This window comes from Osmerus mordax, chromosome 17 (assembly GCF_038355195.1).
Source record: "Osmerus mordax isolate fOsmMor3 chromosome 17, fOsmMor3.pri, whole genome shotgun sequence".
Taxonomy (NCBI): Eukaryota; Metazoa; Chordata; class Actinopteri; order Osmeriformes; family Osmeridae; genus Osmerus; species Osmerus mordax.
The window spans coordinates 405,885-422,432 of NC_090066.1; the positions used below are offsets into that span (position 1 = coordinate 405,885).

Genomic DNA, 16,548 nt, shown 5'->3' on the forward strand with positions numbered 1-16,548 from the left:
TACACACTCACCACACACACACATGTACATACTCACCACATACACATGTACACACTCACCACACACACATGTACATACTCACCACACACACATGTACATACTCACCACATACACATGTACACACTCACCACACACACATGTACATACTCACCACACACACATGTACATACTCACCACATACACATGTACATACTCACCACACACACATGTACATACTCACCACACACACATGTACACACTCACCACACACACATGTACACACTCACCACACACACAACAAACACTCACACGCTCGGCCCGTTGTGGTATTTAACAGAGGGCAGATGCTGACTGAGACCAGAGCCTGGAGGAACATAGTTTCCATGCACCTGGGATCTAGAGAGCTACTCCCCTCTCTCTCTCTCTCTCTCTCTCTCTCTCTCTCTCTCTCTCTCTCTCTCTCTCTCTCTCTCTCTCTCTCTCCCCCACCCTCTCTCCCTCCCTCTCTCTCTCTCTCTCTCTCTCTCTCTGGAGAGAGACACACTGTCTCACACACACACATACTCTCTTGTTTTGAGATGCATCCCATCTCCCTGTGTTGCTCCAGTGTGCTTGAGGATGTTTCCTGTTCAAGACAACACTGGGAGTCTAAACTTCCCATCTGGTGTAAAGCAGTCAACTTTTTAGACAATTTTAAACATTCTTTGGAATTTACATTTGTGCTCAAGAGTGTTTACAGTATGACAGATTGGACCCAGTGGTCATATGTGGAGTAAAGCACTTAGAGAAAGTAAGACTTTCAGACAGGACCCTAACGCAGTGTCTGTAGTATAAGGTTCTTTCACAACAAATTTTAACCAAAATGCTTTTCAGTTTTTTTGAAGTGTTTTTTAAACAAACCCCTTGGTTAAAACATGTATGTATGGTGAAGATAACACTGGACTGGGATTTTATGTGAAATCTTGAGGAGACGGTCTTACATGCAACTCTCTTAGGTTCTTGAAGTCGTTCTCCTTGATCTCTGTGATCTTGTTGTTCTGCAGATCCAGCAGAGACGTGTCTGCAGGGAGGTCGTCTGGGATACCAGTCAGCCCTGGAGAGGAAGAGGAGGGAGGAGGTCAGGACTGGAGAGGAAGAGGAGGGAGGAGGTCAGGACTGGAGAGGAAGAGGAGGGAGGAGGTCAGGACTGGAGAGGAAGAGGAGGGAGGAGGTCAGGACTGACATCTTTTATTATTCCTGTGGTTCTTTTTCAATGTCTTGGCATGCCTGGAGTGTTTTAGTGGATTCGATCTATGAAGGAATCTAGATATTTCAAGCCAAATCCAGTTTTCTCAGGAACGACACCAGTTCAAACTCTACTCTGTGTCACATCTGCATGTGTGTGTGCGTGTGTGTGCATGTGTGTGGCCGTGTGAGAAAGAAACGGTGTGTTTTCATATAACAGTGCGGCATGTTTTTTCAGGAGACGGGAGACTTGCTGTTGTTACGTTTCGGCTGTGCTGATGGGAAATTGAGTTTTTTTAGTGCGTGACTCTGACCACGGAAACACTGTTAGAACTATGCATCGCTGATCCTTGCTCTTTTGCTGTACTGAATCTATGCACTATTTGTATGCCACTTTGTTAAATGGATAAAAGGCTGAATGTAAATACACCTTACTGTGTCTCTGTTGGGGTGATTACCCCTGAACACCTGCACGAGGCTGAGCCTCACCTTTCCTCATCCCACGAGGCTGAGCCTCACCTTTCCTCATCCCACGAGGCTGAGCCTCACCTTTCCTCATCCCACGAGGCTGAGCCTCACCTTTCCTCATCCCACGAGGCTGAGCCTCACCTTTCCTCATCCCACGAGGCTGAGAGGAGGAATGTCCTCCCAGCGCTCCCTCTTTGAGGGGACCTGACCCCTGACCCCTGACCCCCTGATGAACGACCTGACTCGACCACAGACCACAGGAAATGTGCTGCAGCACCCTGACCTTTGACCTCCAGATACCAGAAAGAATTGAGGGATTGTTTGACGTCTGGGAGGTTTATAATGATCTCTGCTCTCCTGTCCTCCCAAGTTGACAGGTTGTAGCTGCTGTCTGCTGGAACTGAGGAACATGGCTTCACGGTGTTTCTTCTGCTGGAACTGAGGAACATGGCTTCACGGTGTTTCTTCTGTTGGAACTGAGGAACATGGCTTCACGGTGTTTCTTCTGCTGGAACTGAGGAACATGGCTTCACGGTGTTTCTTCTGCTGGAACTGAGGAACATGGCTTCACGGTGTTTCTTCTGCTGGAACTGAGGAACATGGCTTCACGGTGTTTCTTCTGTTGGAACTGAGGAACATGGCTTCACGGTGTTTCCTCTGCTGGAACTGAGGAACATGGCTTCACGGTGTTTCTTCTGCTGGAACTGAGGAACATGGCTTCACGGTGTTTCTTCTGTTGGAACTGAGGAACATGGCTTCACGGTGTTTCTTCTGCTGGAACTGAGGAACATGGCTTCACGGTGTTTCTTCTGCTGGAACTGAGGAACATGGCTTCACGGTGTTTCTTCTGTTGGAACTGAGGAACATGGCTTCACGGTGTTTCTTCTGCTGGAACTGAGGAACATGGCTTCATGGTGTTTCTTCTGCTGGAACTGAGGAACATGGCTTCACGGTGTTTCTTCTCTCGGCTGAAGCAGGACTCCAAGGAACAGCGTGGAAACAGGCCTTGAAATTAATTTCCTGATTTTCTTGGAGCATCAGAGACTGCATGCTTTGGCCCTGAGATCATCGCAGCCTCAACGCTCCAGGCTCTCCAACACGCTGTGTATCAGAAACTAAAAACTGTGTTTCATGTGGTGAGTTATGGTTTTTTTTGCTTCAAAAGAAAGGAGATTCAAATGACCTCCACAATCCTAACTGTACCAATGCACAAACAAGGTGATTAGTGATGTATGATGTAATACAATAGACCAACACCCACATACACACCTCATAACTCACCACCATCATAATATTTTGTTTTTGATTTTATCATAACACTGTGCATTACATTCCTGTTGTTACACTATAAAGCCAGACAGTCCGATATGTGTTTGACTCTATGAACCCAAGCACATGCTCACGATAACCCTAACCCTCTCCACCACATGTTCACGATAACCCTAACCCTCTCCACCACATGTTCACGATAACCCTAACCCTCTCTACCACATGTTCACGATAACCCTAACCCTCTCCACCACATGTTCACGATAACCCTAACCCTCTCTACCACATGTTCACGATAACCCTAACCCTCTCCACCACATGTTCACGATAACCCTAACCCTCTCCACCACATGTTCACGATAACCCTAACCCTTTCCACCACATGTTCACGATAACCCTAACCCTCTCCACCACATGTTCACGATAACCCTAACCCTTTCCACCACATGTTCACGATAACCCTAACCCTCTCCACCACATGTTCATGATAACCCTAACTCTCCACCACATGTTCACGATAACCCTAACCCTCTCCACCACATGTTCACGATAACCCTAACCCTCTCCACCACATGCTCACGATAACCCTAACCCTCTCTACCACATTTTCACGATAACCCTAACCCTCTCCACCACATGTTCACGATAACCATAACCCTCTCCACCACATGTTCACGATAACCCTAACCCTCTCCACCACATGTTCACGATAACCCTAACCCTCTCTACCACATGTTCACGATAACCCTAACCCTCTCCACCACATGTTCACGATAACCCTAACCCTCTCCACCACATGTTCACGATAACCCTAACCCTCTCCACCACATGTTCACGATAACCATAACCCTCTCCACCACATGTTCACGATAACCCTAACCCTCTCCACCACATGTTCACGATAACCCTAACCCTCTCTACCACATGTTCACGATAACCCTAACCCTCTCCACCACATGTTCACGATAACCCTAACCCTCTCCACCACATGTTCACGATAACCCTAACCCTCTCCACCACATGTTCACGATAACCCTAACCCTCTCTACCACATGTTCACGATAACCCTAACCCTCTCCACCACATGGTCTCTCTGTCTCAACTCTAGCATAATACACGTAGCACTGTTACTACTATGCTAGTGTTACTTGTTAGTCCTCTCATCAGTACATTTTGAAGCCATAATATAGCGTTTGTCATATAGTTTTTGTGTCTCTGAAAATATTCTGTTGGAATGTTTGAAATCACATATGTGCAACGCTACGCTGTAGCACCTGCATTCGAACGATCACATATGTGCAACGCTACTCCTTAAGGGGTTAAATAGCGAAATAACAGAATGATGTTTAATAAGAGGATGTTTGGACTGAGCTGTTGAGGCACAGGCTTACTGTAACTTGCTGACTTGCTGTCATGAGAGTGTGTGTGTGAGAGAGTGTGTGTGTATAAGCATACACGTTGTGGCTTAAAAGCTTTTGTGTTCTTGCTCACACAGGCTCGTAGGCTCTGGCCCCTCACAGCTGTGGGAGGTGAAGACATGCGGTGGGTTTTGCTCTCCTTTTCATTACTCATCTCTTACACTCTTCCCTTCGTTTTCCCCTCTCCTCTCTATGTGTATGTGTGAGTATGTGTGTTGGACAAACAGCCTGTGGCTCAGGTTGTGTGTGTGTCTGAGGTGTGTGTGTTTCAGCTGTTTAGTCTGCAGGCTTCTTCCTTCAACAGTCAGACTGGCGCAAGATGGTCGTATTCTGCTTAAACCTTTTAGAAGGCCCTCTCCCCCCTCCCCCCTCCTCTCCCTCCCCTCCCCCTCTCCCCCCCCTCCTCCTCTCCTCTCCCCCCTCCCCTCTCCTCTCCCCCTCCTCCCTCCTCCTCCCCCCCTCTCCTCTCCTCCCCCCCTCCCCCCCTCTCCTTTCCCCCCCTCCCCTCTCCCCCCTCTCCTTTCCCCCCTCCCCCCCCCTCCCCTCTCCTCCCCCTCCCCCTCTCCTCTCCCCCCTCTTCTCCTCTCCTCCCTCTCCCCCCCCCTCTCCTCTCCACCCCCCCATCTCCCCCCACCACCCCTCTTCTCCTCTCCTCTCCGCCTCCCCTCTCCTCTCCCCCCCTCTTCACCTCTCCTCCCTCTCCCCCCCTCTCCTCTCCACCCCCCCTCTCCCCCCACCACCCCTCTTCTCCTCTCCACCCAGCCTCCCCTCCCCTCTCCCCCCTTCTCCTCCCTCTCCCCCACTCCCCCTCCCACCCCTCTTCTCCTCTCCTCTCCACCCAGCCTCCCCTCCCCTCCCACCCCTCTTCCCTGGTGTGAGTGTGTATGTGGCAGTGTGTCTGTGTCTGTCCATCTCTGTCTGTAGTTCTACTAACCCTTCCTCTGACTGTTGGTGACCAAGGTCAACCTCACATGACTGGCAGAATGACAGCAAACTACCTTGATGACAGTTTATACTACTCAACAGTCAACATAAAAAAATAAAATAAACAATGATCTCCAGACTAATTAAAAGGTTCAAGTAAATCTTTTTAATCACTTGGAAACCTTGAGAGCTGCTAAATGTATTCCAGACCACGTGGTCCCCAGCTGAGGAAGAGACGAGCCTCTAGAGGAACTTGTAAAAACAGGAAGAGCTCTGAACCTCCCTGTCTTCAGCCCTGGAGACAGTTAGGCTCTGGTGAGCACAACTCCATGTTGTGGTCCACAATGTCATCGAGACGGAAGTGAATTAAGTTCACGCCATCTGCAAGTGTTTAAAGTGGCATGTTCTGGGGCGGTGTGTGTGTGTGTGTTCTGGGGTGGTGTGTGTGTTCTGGGGTGATGTGTGTGTGTGTTCCGGGGTGGTGTGTGTGTGTTCTGGGGCGGTGTGTGTGTTCTGGGGTGGTGTGTGTGCTTTGAGGCTGTGTGTGTGTCTGGGGCAATGTTCTGTTTTGAGTTAACAAGCTGGTGATGTGTAGATCAAACACCAGATAGTCTCTGAACATTCCTGTTGTTCATGCCTGCTATATGCAGACCTTACCCTAACCCTGGTGGAGGGATGAGAGGAGGAGGAATGAAGGATGAGGGGTGGAGGGATACGGCATGAGCGGTGGAGGGATACGGCATGAGGGGTGGAGAGATACGGCATGAGGGGTGGAGGGATACGGCGTGAGGGGTGGAGGGATACGGCGTGAGGGGTGGAGGGATACGGCGTGAGGGGTGGAGGGATACGGCATGAGGGGTGGAGGGATACGGCGTGAGGGGTGGAGGGATACGGCGTGAGGGGTGGAGGGATACGGCGTGAGGGGTGGAGGGATACGGCGTGAGGGGTGGAGGGATACGGCGTGAGAGGAGGAGGGATACGGCGTGAGGAGTGGAGGGATACGGAGTGAGGGGTGGAGGGATTCGGCAGTGCGTGGTGCGTCTCACCCAGGTCGGAGCATTGGACGACACGTCGGCTGCACTGGCATCTGAAGGGGCACCGGGGGCCGTCAGGCAGGCCTAGGCGGGGGCTTCCAGGGGGGGCTCCAGCGGGGCCCTCAGGGGCAAGGGCATCGGGGTCCCCGGAGCCCGCCTCGTCCTCCATCATGAAGTCCATGAAGCCGGACTGGCGGAAGGGCAGAGCCCAGCACACCGTCACCAGGAGCAGGGACACACACAGCGACCGCATGGCACCTCTGTCAGAGAGTCTGGAGGGCAGAGGACACAGGTGAGGGCTGGGTCTATGTGTGTCTGAGAGTGTGTGTGCATGTTTGAGTGTGTGTGTGTCTTTATTCATGCCAGGCCAGTAAAACACCAAAAGATTGCACCTCCACCTCTTCTCTTTCACCAAAAGGGTGAACGAGTACTGACCAGCAGACACCTTTACAGCAGGGTCAGAGGTCAACACCTGTTTGACAGCCCCCCCCCGAGGCGTCTCCAACACTGTATCATCCCCCTCTCCCCTCTCCCTCTCCCCTCCTCCCTCTCCCCTCCCCCCTCTCCCCTCTCCCCCTCCTCCCTCTCCCCTTCTCCCTCCTCCCTCTCCCCTCCCCCCTCTCCCCTCTCCCCCCTCCTCCCTCTCCCCTCCTCCCTCCTCCCTCCTCCCTCTCCCCCTCCTCCCTCTCCCCCTCCTCCCTCTCCCCTCTCCCCCCTCTCCCTCTCCCCCTCCTCCCTCTCCCTCTCCCCTCCTCCCTCTCCCCTCCTCCCTCTCCCCCTCCTCCCTCTCCCCTCTCCCTCCTCCCTCTCCCCTCCTCCCTCTCCCCTCCTCCCTCTCCCCCTCCTCCCTCCCCCTCCTCCCTCCCTCTCCCTCCTCCCTCTCCCCTCCTCCCTCTCCCCTCTCCCTTCACTATCATGGGAGAAGGATTCTTCACTCAACTAGAAGTACAGATACTCGTGTTTAAAAAGAGGATAGTAGAGTATAGTAAAAAGTGGCCACTACTAAATGTAAATGACTAAATGTAAATGTACTAGCCACTGCTTTAGTATCACACTGGTAACTGGACCTTACATCATATTAATACATGAATACAAAAAGACACTATGGACACAAAGCCCATTCGCCAGGAATCCTTTTTGACACCGACAATTCTCATCAACATTTCCCTTATATGTGGCATCATATATATCAGCTCTCTATTCTCTATGTCTCTATTCTCAGCAATGTTCACATTGATAATTCCCTCTGTTTCATCCATAACATACCTTTTTTTCTAACACACAGTTAAAGGAGAGGAGAACAGAGAAGCCTAAAACAGAGTTGAGTAAAGCAGAGCAGAGTACAATAGAGCACAGTAGAGTATAATAGAGTCCTCATCAAGTACTAGTATTTGTACTTCTTATCTCTGTTTGTGATTGTGTGTGTGTGTGTGTGTCGACTGTGTGCCTGCCTACCTGTCTACCTTCCTGTGTTTCCACGCCTATCATCCTACCTGTCTACCTTCCTGTGTTTCCACGCCTATCATCCTACCTGTCTACCTTCCTGTGTTTCCACGCCTATCATCCTACCTGTCTTTATGCATGCCTCTCCAGGCTAGCAGCCCCCAGCAGGAGCAGTCAGTCTGGGTGTCACCTTCTAACACCTTTTAGCACCTTCCAGAATCTTCCAGCACCATCCAGCACTTTTCAGAACCTTTCAGAACCTTCCGGCACCTTTCAGACAAGCTAGACTGGTTCTTCCTCAACTTCATCATGTCACCTGTCTGGCTGAATGACCACAACACTGACCTGTCTGTGTCTGTCTGTGCTCTGTCAGTAAAGTCAGGACAGACATCTCTGTTTCCATACACTGAGCAGATTCACAAAAAAATGACTTCACCACACTCACTTCCCCTTTGTTTGCCGGTAAGAGAGATTCAGGCAACGTTTCTTTAGGTGAGGTCAGAGGTCACGGTTAGCGTGAGTGTGAGGTGATTGTGAACCTATGGACCCCTTCACGGAAAAACCAGCAGCATGGAAAGTTGTTTAAGCTCTGGCCAGTTTCCATCTGCGCAGCAGAGCCAAACACATGTGCCTGATCTCCCAGAAGAGCTGACTCACGTTCCTGGCTTCAGAGCTGGTGACATTAGATCTTTCTCATGGTCCTCCAGTTGGTTGAAGTCATGGAGATGACAACTTTGACTCCCTTCTCACTGATCCTCACCTCCTCTATCTTACTCCAACACGCACACAAACACACACACATAAACACACACAAGCAAAGCCAATTGACAGATTTTCAGAAATTTGTATTAAAAGGCTGACTCCGATTTAACCTGCTATTAAACGGGGACCGTGAACATTCCTGAGTTTTTATTACGGAACTGGAGGATGTCCCCAGTCTCCATCAGTCCTGATCTCTGCCACAGCCCAGACAGTTACGAAAAAGAGGAAGAGGAGGAGAATGAGGAAGAGGAGGAAGAGGAGGAGGAAGTGTGGTCTGGAAACACAACCAAACAGCTGGTGGTGTATTAGCTCGGACAGAGGTGTGAGGGATATGGAACATGGACTGACAGGTTCCAGACTGCATGCGTGCTGCCAGGGGCTGCCAACGAGGACTGGAACATGGACTGGTCTGAGAGCAGCAGAGAAACTGGTTTGAACCAGCTGCTTCATGGGCCTTGTGCAAGTGAACAGCTCTGTGATCAGCGCTGCACCAGCCTTTAAAAAGATTCAGTTAAAAAGACAGCAGAGCCTGTAGTTCTGTTACAGGATGTGATGCGTGAGTGTATGTGTGAGAGAGTGAGAGAACACATTTATGAGCATCCTTCAAATGGCTCATTTGCTTTCTCTTTTCCCCTTCACCTCCCCTCCCCCCCTCTCCTCACCCCCTCCCCTCTCTCGTGTCTGTGGCCTGAGGCCTGTGATGTGTCAGTGCAGGTCTGGCCTCTCTCTTCAAGCAAAGGGGTGGAGTTTTATACTTCCCTTCCTGGCAGTGGCCACGTTCTCCCCACTCCCTCACCCCCCTACTCCCTCCCTCCTCTGTCCCCTCTCCTCCCTCTCTCCTCACTCTCCTCCCTCTCGTTTTCAATGGCCTGGCTCCACTACTAACAGATACCAGACAGGAAACAGATTACAGAAAAGACATGCAGCAACTCTGATTCACTGTTGCTCTTCGTCTCATCCCTCCCTCCTAACCCTTACGTCAGTCAGCAGACACAGGGAGACAATGCAGAGATATCTCTCAGGTCTCCTGTTGTCATCTGACGACCGGTCTCCATCCCTCCCTGATGTCGTACCTGGTCACCCTCTACCCCAACTACACCCTTCTACCCCCAATTACCCATCTAATCCCTTTAGCCCCCAGATACCCCCTACTACCATCAACTACCCCAAACGAAACCCTGCTCCCCATCTTTCATCCCATGATTCCCTCTCTCTCCGAATGGTGTGGAAACTCCCTCTCCCCCCACACTCCCTGCCTCCCCCTCTCTCCCCCACCTCCCTGCCTCCCCCCCTCTCCCCATCTCTTCCCCGCCTCCCCCTCTCTCCCCATCTCTTCCCCACCTCCCTGCCTCCCCCTCTCTCCCCATCTCTTCCCCACCTCCCCGCCTCCCCCTCTCTCCCCATCTCTTCCCCACCTCCCTGCCTCCCCCTCTCTCCCCATCTATTCCCCACCTCCCTGCCTCCCCCTCTCTCCCCATCTCTTCCCCACCTCCCCGCCTCCCCCTCTCTTCCCATCTCTTCCCCACCTCCCTGCCTCCCCCTCTCCCATCCAGTGGTGATTCATGGGAGGTCATTTTCTACAAGTGATTCATGCTTCGGGACGTTTACACACATTTCCCCTTAGACCTTATAAACAACTCCACATATTATCCACACACACACAAACATGAAACCCAGACTCACACCAAACCCAGACAATCTTGAAGACTTTTTAAGTGTTCCCAGTCTCAGAGGGTTAACTCCTCTTTAGTGTGTGTGACAGCTTGTTTGGAGATTGGAAACATTTGGGGAGAAAATGAGCAGCTGAAAGGCAGTTTTTCACAGCAGCGCCAACAGAGTTCAAAACTTTTGGAGTTAGTCCATTTTATTAAATTCTGGGAACGTATTAAAACTCTGTCCAACAATCTGTCTACATATGCCAGACCACTCAGTCTGTCATGGGAACTCTGTTGACAAGAAATAAACAACTTAAGAGGTCAACAGGTCTCAGTAGTGAGGTTAAGGTTAGTAGGGTTAGGGTTAAACAGGCTGTTTGTGTGGTGCTGCTAGGAGCTAACTGGCTGTGCAGTGATGCCAGGAGCTAGCTGGCTGTGCTGTTACCTGGTAGCTAGGAGCTAGCTGGCTGTTACCTGGTAGCTAGGAGCTAGCTGCTGTGCTGTTAGCTGGTAGCTAGGAGCTAGCTGCTGTGCTGTTAGCTGGTAGCTAGGAGCTAGCCGGGGGCTAGTGGGATGCCATCCACGCAGCATCCTCTGTGCCATTAGAGGATTAATAGGGCTCTTGGTTGCCAGGTTGATGTTTTTCCAACCTCCCCCCCATCTTCTCCTCTCCACTTCAAAGCTTCAAAAACCTTTCCTTTCAGTTGCCTCAGGCCACCTGGGGCACCAGTCCAGCATCTACAGGAAGGCAGCTCAGACCAACAGCAGATCTGGAGATAAGAGCTCGGAGGTCAGACTAGGTGTGTTTTTACCAGGAACTCTGTTCACTCTGCCTGGTAGCTGACATGTGGTCACTGCCTGGTAAATAAAGGCCATTCCTTGAATCTTGATTTGATGTGTGTATGTTACGTACTGCAAGTCGCTCTGGATAAGAGCGTCTGCTAAAAGACTAAATGTAAATGTGGGGGAACTCTTTAACCTGGCCAGGAGGACTCTGAGAACATCTTGACCTGAACCGTAAATGGCTGAGTCAGCACAGAGACATCTTTGTTGTTTTTCATTGTCTGCATTTTCCTACAGGACGCCTGAGAGCCAACCAGAGTACAAAGAAGAGGAAAGCAATGAAGAAAAGCACAACAAAGAGAAGAGAGAAGCGCTCGTAAACTTGACAGCTTTCCAGTGAGGCCAGTAACCCAGGAGCAGGAACAACCCTGCTCCATCTCCCCTCCAACACAAACACTCTCCTCCTCCCTCTCTCTTTTTTCTCCTTCTCCTCTTCTCTCTCTCCTTCTCCCTTGCTCTTCTCTCCCTCTCTCTCCTTTCTCTCCTTCTCCTCTTCCCTCTCTCTGGTTCTGCTCACATGGAGACACCACGTCATGGGCACTCAGGATGTCCTGTATGTCAAACTTTTCCCAACACACTTGGCCGTAGTTAGAAGCAGATGTGAAGCATCCAGACAACCTAGCAGCTGTCCCAGATGATCCCAGTTTTCTGGGTGAAAGTGTTCTCAAACCTCAAGGTTTTAGCACTTTAAAGCTAAAGTTGAAAACAGATAACTGCATTTGTCCTGAGCAGAGTGGGATATTTAAGTGTTTGTCAGAGGAATGAGTATCTCCTAGCTGGCTGGTTCGGATTCCCTAGCACTAACTATCAGGACTAACCCTTAACCTATCAACACTAACCCTAACCCTATCAACACTAACCCTATCACCACTAACCCTAACCCTATCAACACTAACCCTAACCCTATCACCACTAACCCTATCACCACTAACCCTATCACTATTAACCCTAACCTACACTAACACTAACCCTACACAACTAACCTTAACCTGATGCAAGGCTTATGCTCTTGCAATACATACAAACACACGCACGTGCAGAAACACACACAGGCACATGCATGTGCATGCGCAAAGGTACACACAAAGACACAAACACACACACACACACATGGAAGCACATTCACAGACAGACACATATACACACATAAGAAAATCACTTTCATGACAATAGAGCTATGTTTGTACCCAACACACCTCCACCCAACACACCTCCACCCAAACCAACTGTCCTCACAGCCTCCTGGACCCCCTGCCCCTCCACACACACACACCCATCAGTCAGAGAGCTACATCCTACCTGTTCTTTCAGCAGAGTAGAGAGAGCTGAACTGGTCCACTAAAATCCAACGGCAGGATGTAAGACAGAGTGTTTGTGGGCTGGGGGATCGCTCTCCTAGACCAACCAAGCAGGTGTGCTCTCTCACAACCAGGGGAGGAGAGAGGGAGGGAGGAGGGGGAGGGGAGGGAGGGAGGGAGAAGGGGCAAAAGGGGAGGGAGAAAAAGGAGAAAGGAACACAGAGAGAGAGAGAGAGAGAGAGAGAGAGGAGGGAGGGAGGGAGGGAGGAGAGAGGAGAAAAGGAGGGAGTGGCTGAATGTTGAGCTCTTCTTGACAATTGGTGGAGAACTTCTCCAGCTCTACCAGATAGCAACAGAACGCAGAGAACTGCCTCAGAAGAAAGAAGGTAGAGCGGTGGAAAGAGAGGGAAGAAAAGAGGGAGAGACAGGGTAGAGAGAGGTAGAGAGACAGGGTAGAGAGAAAGGGTAGAGAGACAGGGTAGAGAGACAGGGGAAAGAGAGGAGGGAGGGATAGAGAGAGTTAAGGAAATAAGCAATGACTACTGCTTGCAGGCTTTCATACTGTGTCATCTGGTAATGATAGGTCCTCTGGAGCTACAAACACACACACACACACTGTCCTCCTCTTTCACACACACACACACACACACACACACACACACACACTGTCCTCCTCTTTCACACACACACACACACACACACACTGTCCTCCTCTTTCACACACACACACACACACTGTCCTCCTCTTTCACACACACACACACACACACACACACACTGTCCTCCTCTTTCACACACACACACACACACACACATACACTGTCCTCCTCTTTCACACACACACACACACACACACACACACTGTCCTCCTCTTTCACACACACACACACACACACACACACACACACACACATACTGTCCTCCTCTTTCACACACACACACACACACACACACACACACACACACACACACACACACACACTGTCCTCCTCTTTCACACACACACACACACACACACATACTGTCCTCCTCTTTCACACACACACACACACACACACACACACACACACACACACACACACACACACACACACACACACATACTGTCCTCCTCTTTCACACACACACACACACTGTCCTCCTCTTTCACACACACACACACACACACTGTCCTCCTCTTTCACACACACACTGTCCTCCTCTTTCACACACACACACACACACACACACACACACACACACACTGTCCTCCTCTTTCACACACACACACACACATACATACTGTCCTTCTCTTTCTCTCACACACACAATGTCCCTTTTTTTCTTTCTTTTTCTTTTACACACACACACACATATATTTCTCTCAAGTAGATCCCCCAACACACACCCCCACACCACAGTCCCTGAGCCTGGCTCCACCCTAACATCGGACTGGTTTTGTTTATTTTCCCCTCATTTGCCAAGGGACCGTTGGAATGAGGGAGGGGGGGTGACCCTGGTTCCTCCTAATGTCCACCCCTCCACTCCCCAGTTGGACTGGACCATGTGCTGCTTGCCTTCTCTCTGGACTGGACCATGTGCTGCTTGCCTTCTCTCTGGACCGCTGCTTGTCCCAGCTGTTACCAACGATGGGGGATTTTAACTGGTCAGACTTCCATCCTGTAGTCTTAGTGATCTGAACACGGGTTCAGGCAAACAAGTTATTCAGCACTTTACACAAGGGTTATATTTACTAGCATGTAGCTACACAGCAACACTTTACATGAAGGTTACCATGTAAAAACACAGCTATTCCCATAGTAATTGGTACGTAATGTGAAGTGTTGCCCACTCTTCTGTACAGTCTAATGCTTTCTGCTACAAGCCCCAACATGTCCAGTCTAAAAAGCAGCATTGAAGCTGGATCAGCAATATCATGCTATTATACTATGCAGCTCAATGTTTAGAGCATTTTACTAATAATCAAAAGGTTGCAGGTTCAAGTGCTTTGGATCCAAATTAAGACTTTGACCTTCTCTCTCTTGCGCTCACATTCCCTTTCTCTCCTTCTTCCTCTCCCTCCTTTCCTCTCCCTCTCTTCCTCTCCCTGTCTTTCTCTCCTTCTTCCTCTCCCTCTCTTCCTCTCCCTCTCTTTCTCTCCTTCTTCCTCTTCCTCTCTTCCTCTCCCTCTCTTTCTCTCCTTCTCTTCCTCTCCCTCTCTTTCTCTCCTTCTTCCTCTCCGTCTTTCGCTCACACACAAAACTTGGATCAAAAGCAATGAGAGGAAGTTCATGAAAATAGCTTTTTTGTTGCAAAGCCACATAATTAAGGTTACATTTGCCAACATGGGATGTTTCCAAGGTGCTAAACCACTTCAAAGATGACTGGTACAGAATGGAGATCATTCTACAACATCTTTAATAATTGGTATGGGGTGTGTGTGTGTGAGTGTGTGTTACCCCTACCCCTTAGTTTACCCCTAGCCCTTGTGTCTCGAAACTGAGGGGTAAGGGCTACATAGCCCTATGAAATGAGACACCACTTGCTTACGGTTACGTATATCGATGTCTCCAAAGCAAGTAGTGTTATGCACTGATATCAAACAAAATTTGTAAAAAATTCGCTGCTAATGGAGTTTAATTAAAACTGTAGACATGCATGGAGTCCATTCAAGGCTAATCAGAGAAATGCAGGACTGTTGTGCAAATCAGCAATGTCTAACGTTAGCGTTGCAAACTATCGATTTTTAAAAACGTTTCAATTAAGAACATGGTTGCAAATACATATGTACTGTGGACTGTGTAGAGCACAAAACAAGACTGTCATAATTTTTTTATAAATTATGTAAGCCGAAAATATTACATTTATGGGACTCTGGATGATCTGTCCGCCATTGTTGCAGGTAGCGCAGTATTCACATACCCCTCGGTTTCAAGTAAGCTCCCGAGCTCACTTGGTTTTAAGGGGTGTATACCCCTTCATCTTAGCCCTACGCCTCGATCAAAAAGAGGGACACCACTTACTCTCACTTGAATGCGCAAAACTAAGCGCTAGGGGTAAGGGGTAGGGGTAAGACACAGTATTGGGATTCTGCCTTAGTCTTTCTGCAGGGGCTTCTGGGCCACGAATACACTGAGCTCATACCTGGCAGTCCTGTGGAGGAGGGAGGGAGGGACAGGGGGAGGGAGGGGGGAAAGGCAGTGGGGTAAAAGAAAAAGAGAGGGAGTAGTAGGGAGAAAAGAGGGAGGTGGATGGTGCAGGGGGAGGGGGGAGGGGGGGAGGGGGGAGGGCAGACAGACAGGAGGGGCTGGGGTCAGAGTCTTTAACCTTCAGTTCATCTGGACTCCAGACTAGAGAGAGAGAGACAGAGAGAGAGAAGGAGAGAGAGAGAAGGAGAGAGAGAAGGAGAGAGAGAAGGAGAGAGAGAAGGAGAGAGAGAAGGAGAGAGAGAAGGAGAGAGAGAGAGAGAGAGAGAGAGAGAGAGAGAGAGAGAGAGAGAGAGAGAGAGAGAGAGAGAGAGAGAGAGAGAGAAGGAGAGAGAGAAGGAGAGAGAGAAGGAGAGAGAGAAGGAGAGAGAGAGAGACAGAGAGAGAGAAGGAGAGAGCCTTGGAGTGCATGAATGGAGCCCTGGAGCCCTCACCTGCATGTTGGAGCCTGGTGAAGGTCAGGAGGTGACGGAACACACACAACCTCCCCCCACACACCCTCTCCACCCCACACACCCTCCCCCCACACACCCTCCCCACCCCACACACCTCCCCACCCCACACACCCTCCACCCCACACACCCTCTCCACCCCACACACCTCCCCACCCCACACACCCCACACACCCTCCCCCCACACACCCTCCCCACCCCACACACCCTCCCCACCCCACACACCCCACACACCCTCTCCACCCCACACACCCTCCCCACCCCACACACCCCACACACCCTCTCCACCCCACACACCCTCCCCCCACACACCCTCCCCACCCCACACACCTCCCCACCCCACACACCCCACCCCACACACCCTCTCCACCCCACACACCCTCCACCCCACACACCCTCTCCACCCCACACTGCTTGTCATGACTGGTACTGACAGCGATCACTTTCAAAGGTCCTCAATTTTATTTTGTATTTCCTCCGAGGACCACAGTGCACAGAGACAGTTTGTCTCCTCCACGGACAGCTGTTTAGGTTTCACATCCATGCTGTTGTTGAAGACAAACTAGGAACACAATCAATGTTTCAAGTTCTTGG

General features: G+C 50.4%; 1 protein-coding gene across 1 annotated transcript; it reads right to left on the bottom strand.

Moving 5' to 3' along the window:
- Positions 1 to 959: 959 nt before the first annotated feature.
- dcn (decorin) lies at positions 960 to 12,475 on the bottom strand (the record flags this gene model as incomplete). Its single annotated transcript, XM_067254131.1, is given in 3 exon segments — positions 960 to 1,072; positions 6,329 to 6,588; positions 12,319 to 12,475. Coding segments are annotated over 2 exon segments (354 nt in total), but the record flags the coding sequence as incomplete, so codon positions are not given.
- Positions 12,476 to 16,548: the final 4,073 nt, after the last annotated feature.